This window comes from Poecilia latipinna, unplaced genomic scaffold, assembly GCF_001443285.1.
Source record: "Poecilia latipinna isolate Pla-1442-1.1 unplaced genomic scaffold, P_latipinna-1.0 Scaffold3492, whole genome shotgun sequence".
Classification (NCBI taxonomy): domain Eukaryota; kingdom Metazoa; phylum Chordata; class Actinopteri; order Cyprinodontiformes; family Poeciliidae; genus Poecilia; species Poecilia latipinna.
This window is the reverse complement of record NW_015116108.1, coordinates 52,434-56,772: the sequence shown is the minus strand read 5'-3', so window position 1 is coordinate 56,772 and position 4,339 is coordinate 52,434. Positions and strand designations below refer to the sequence as shown.

Genomic DNA, 4,339 nt, shown 5'->3' with positions numbered 1-4,339 from the left:
GGGGGAATAATATCAGATTATAATCCTCTTAAAAAAATCTTGATTCCTATGTATCAATTTATGTTACTCAGAAATATCAGTTAAAACATGAGAAAGAAAGAGCGACCAGAAATCAGTCACCCCACCAAGTCCAGCAGGGGGCGACAGAGACATAATAACTGGACCGTCTTAAAATGCAGTCAAAGAAGCAAACTCTAAGAACGTTCAGTGATTTTATCCGTCTGTTTCTGCAGATTTTTACATAGATTTCAAATTTAGTTTGATTTCATATTATGCTGTTGTGGTTAAAGATCAAGTAAAGAAGTGATAATTACATGAACTACTGCCCTCTGATCCACCGTCGCCCCTGCATGGCAGAAACAGCTTTCCGTGTGAAGAACAAAAACATCGGTTTCTCAGAAACATCTTGTTTCTTTCTCATGTTTCAGACTGTAGCACTGAGTTTGCTCTTTCACAAGGTGCTTCATTCATACTTTCTGCTTTGCATTGCAAAGTTTCTTATCTTCTTTGCACAGAAGTTTGTAAATGTCCAATGCTTATAAGTACAAAGGCAAATGGAACTACACACACCCTGCATTATCCTTGTTTGCTCTAATATCACCTACAGTGTAAGATGCTCCTTTACTTTCATTTTCCCCAGGTTATCTATGGCAGATCCATTTCACAGGAAAGTATTATTTACAGCATCAGTAACAGTTGTGATATAAAATAGACTCCATTACCATGTCATGTATACTTAAAGCTTTGGTTCTCTAGGTTCTCTGGACCTTAACGGTTCTACAGCTCGTTAGCTGGTTGTGCTAATTAAAGAGATCTCAGATGTTGGTGGTGGAATCTGATGAAAACTTTCTGTGGTTTTGAGGTCTCAGTCTCAGCTGCCCTGCTGAAGCCTCAACATTCCACAACTCTGGCGTTTCCTCATTGAGCCTTAGGCATTTTTGAGCTTTTCCTGTTTCTTTTTTATGTTGCTGTTGCTTCAGATTGCTACATTAATCACTGCTTCTGGTGATCTATCTTTTTTTTATAAAGCTTGATCTGGAAATCCCACAGGATGTTAACTCTGTTATTCTCAACTTCTCTTGTTGTGTCCCCAAACTCAAATGTTCCTGTACTTTATTCCATTTGATAATAATGTTTCATACACTTTGGTTGGTAACATTTTATGACCAAACTCATAAATGCTGAATTCTAGTAGGTACATTTGTGGATATATTCCATTTGGGTCCAGTCTGATGTGACGGGATGTGAAGGAACTCCTCAACAGCTTTGCCAAAACAAGAAAGCACAACATTAAAAAGATGCTTCACAGAATTAAATATACAGAAGTTAACTAATTATGTGCACTACCCTTAGAAATAATGTTTTTTTTATAATGTAAAACAAATAAAAATATAAATCAAGAAAGCATGAAAAGGTGTTGGTGTGTTGGGTAACAGACTGTGTGCCCATCACACCAGTTTTAGGTCAATATTTGGAAATTACTGAGAAAATAGAAAAGATCAGAAGCAGCAATTGCCAGTTTAAGAAAGAACATGAGGTCAGACAGAAACTGACAGTTCTTTTCAATCTCCCCCCGGGGTCGCTTAGGGAGTAAAAATCTGTGTGAATACAGAAATCTGCCCCATTAAATCACTAAACCAAACAAACAGTTACTGTCGTTTGACAGTAACTTTAACTTGTAACTTTATGTCCTAAAACAGGCGACATGTCTCCAATCGTAGTTCTCTAGAGCTACTTGCAGGTTTTAGATGCATCCCTGCTAAAACTCACCTGAAACAAATTAATTTCTCATTTCCAGACCTTTGCTAGACGTGATTGCATACTGTAGAGATATTTCAGTCATTTGATTGAACTGTGTTTTAACAGAGATGCCTCCAGTCTGAATTTTACTGGAAGTCTGACGTGTTTAGAGGAAAAAGACATGATGAGACTGTGGTTCTCCTAAACTCCTGACCTCCTCAGTCTCACAAACTACAATGTTGGCGATAAAACAGACCTAATGATGCAACTTCTCCTTCTATTAACTCTAGAAATGTTGAACTCTAGTAATTTAAATGACACTAATCTGCTTTCATCATTTCCATGTTCTTTTACTGTCACACATCCTGGGAAGTGACAATATATGTCATGCCACACCCATCTGTAGTACCTTTAAACATGTAGAGCATCTCAAGACTTTGTCTCTGTGTGCCTTGAAGCCTTGAAGCCTTGAAGCTGTCATCCGCTTGTGTGTGTTGTGAAATGCATTTATAGTGTTTGGATGTTGAACTTATTTTCTTGATACTTTATTTTATCTCAAGATTTCACTGATGGATTACAGGCTCATCCTGTTTGGGCTCTCAGGTTTGTATCTGTTGTTTTTATTATTCTAACTTCTTAAAGTCTTTTTTCTTTTAGACTTTTTTTTTAGACCACCTTTTTTTGCTCAGATATAGAAATGTGTAGGGAAAAATAAAAACACTTCAGTTATTACGAAAAATTAAGTTATTTATTTCTGAGTGGGTTTTCAAACTATAATCTGGCTTCTTCATGTTGCCAGTGGATAATGTGATCTTCCTCACTAAATATTTTTTTAGCCAGTGTTGGAAAATGAGATTACTTCAGCATCTTTACGAAGTCCATAGGACAAATCAGATTTGTTTATACTGTTTATGACAGCCTGACTGATTTGTTTAAACTTTTGCATGATCTCAAACCTTTAAGTGGTGTGTTTACAGTGCAGCTGTGCCTGGATTTAACTATGATCTAGTCTAACAAATCAATGACGTCCCACTGAGATTTCTCTAACAGTTTAACTGATTTTAGTTGACTTGCTTAAAGTTACATGAAAAATGTTTTCTCTGCTATTATTCTGGCATTTAGCAAATTGTTTTTAATATATTATATGTAAATGTCTAATTTCAAATGTATTGATCAGCTGTTTCCATATTTTGTTTCTGTTTTGATGGCAGTTTTTCTCCAAACTTCACTGATCTCTGTGGCTACTGGTAAGACTTTACATCTTATTATGAAAGAGAGACTTTTCCACACCAGAAATATGTTAGTTTTATCTGCAGTCTGTTGGTTGGTCATTCAAGAAGGCCTATCAGCTATAGATTAATTTAAGACATTCGAAAGGCTCCTAAACAAAGGTTGAGAAAAGATTTGGGGGATAATTTTCTCACTAAACTTAGTCTAAAACCTGCTGTGTAACAATTAAGCATGAGTCTCCTTTGAACGATAGCAAAGTGAAATTCATCATAAATGTCTGAAACTGGTTTTCATTTGCAGTGTTGTGTCTAAAACATAACAGAAGCAACAGTTNCCCCCCGCCCCCCTTTTGCAATGGCACTGCACGTCCCACACTTTGGGAACCACTGACCTCCACACTGTGTAAGATGCTCCTTTACTTTCATTTTCCCCAGGTTATCTATGGCAGATCCATTTCACAGGAAAGTGTTATTTACAGCATCAGTTATAGTTGTGATATAAAATAGACTCCATTACCATGTCATGTATACTTAAAGCTTTGGTTCTCTAGGTTCTCTGGACCTTAACGGTTCTACAGCTCGTTAGCTGGTTGTGCTAATTAAAGAGATCTCAGATGTTGGTGGTGGAATCTGATGAAAACTCTCTGTGGTTTTGAGGTCTCAGTCTCAGCTGCCCTGCTGAAGCCTCAACATTCCACAACTCTGGCGTTTCCTCATTGAGCCCTAGGCATTTTTAAGCTTTTCCTTTTCTCAGTCTCACAAACTATAATGTTAGCAATAAAACAGATATAATGATGCAACTCCTCCTTCTATTAACTCTAGAAATGTTGAACTCTAGCAATTTAAAAGACACTAATCTGCTTTCATCATTTCCATGTTATTACTGTCACACATCCTGGAAAGTGACAAGAGTGGCATTCTTGGAAGAGATGCATCTCTACCATGAATGCCACACCCATCTGTAGTACCTTTAAACATGTAGAGCATCTCAAGACTTTGTCTCTGTGTGTCTTGAAGCCTTGAAGCCTTGAAGCTGTCATCCGCTTGTCTGTGTTGTGAAATGCATTTATAGTGTTTGGATGTTGAACTTATTTTCTTGATACTTTATTTTATGTCAAGCTTTCACTGATGGATTACAGGCTCATCCTGTTTGGGCTCTCAGGTTTGTGTCTGTTGCTTTTCTGATTCTAACTTCTTAAAGTCTTTTTTCTTTTAGACTTTTTTTTAGACCACCTTTTTTTGCTCAGATATAGAAATGTGTAGGGAAAAATAAAAACACTTCAGTTATTACGAAAAATTAAGTTATTTATTTCTGAGTGGGTTTTCAAACTATAATCTGGCTTCTTCATGTTTGCCAGTGGATAATGTGA

At 36.7% G+C, this 4,339-nt stretch overlaps 1 protein-coding gene across 2 annotated transcripts in view; it reads left to right on the top strand.

Annotated features, from left to right (window-relative positions):
- Positions 1 to 2,589: 2,589 nt before the first annotated feature.
- Positions 2,590 to 4,339, top strand: part of LOC106941090 (receptor-type tyrosine-protein phosphatase eta-like) — a 16,038-nt gene continuing 14,288 nt past the window's right edge. For both annotated transcript variants that reach the window (XM_015024031.1, XM_015024030.1), the window contains exon 1: positions 2,590 to 2,987. In XM_015024031.1, the coding sequence (XP_014879517.1) occupies positions 2,891 to 2,987 (97 nt within the window). In that variant the 5' untranslated portion in view covers positions 2,590 to 2,890. The remainder of the gene's footprint in view (positions 2,988 to 4,339) is intronic.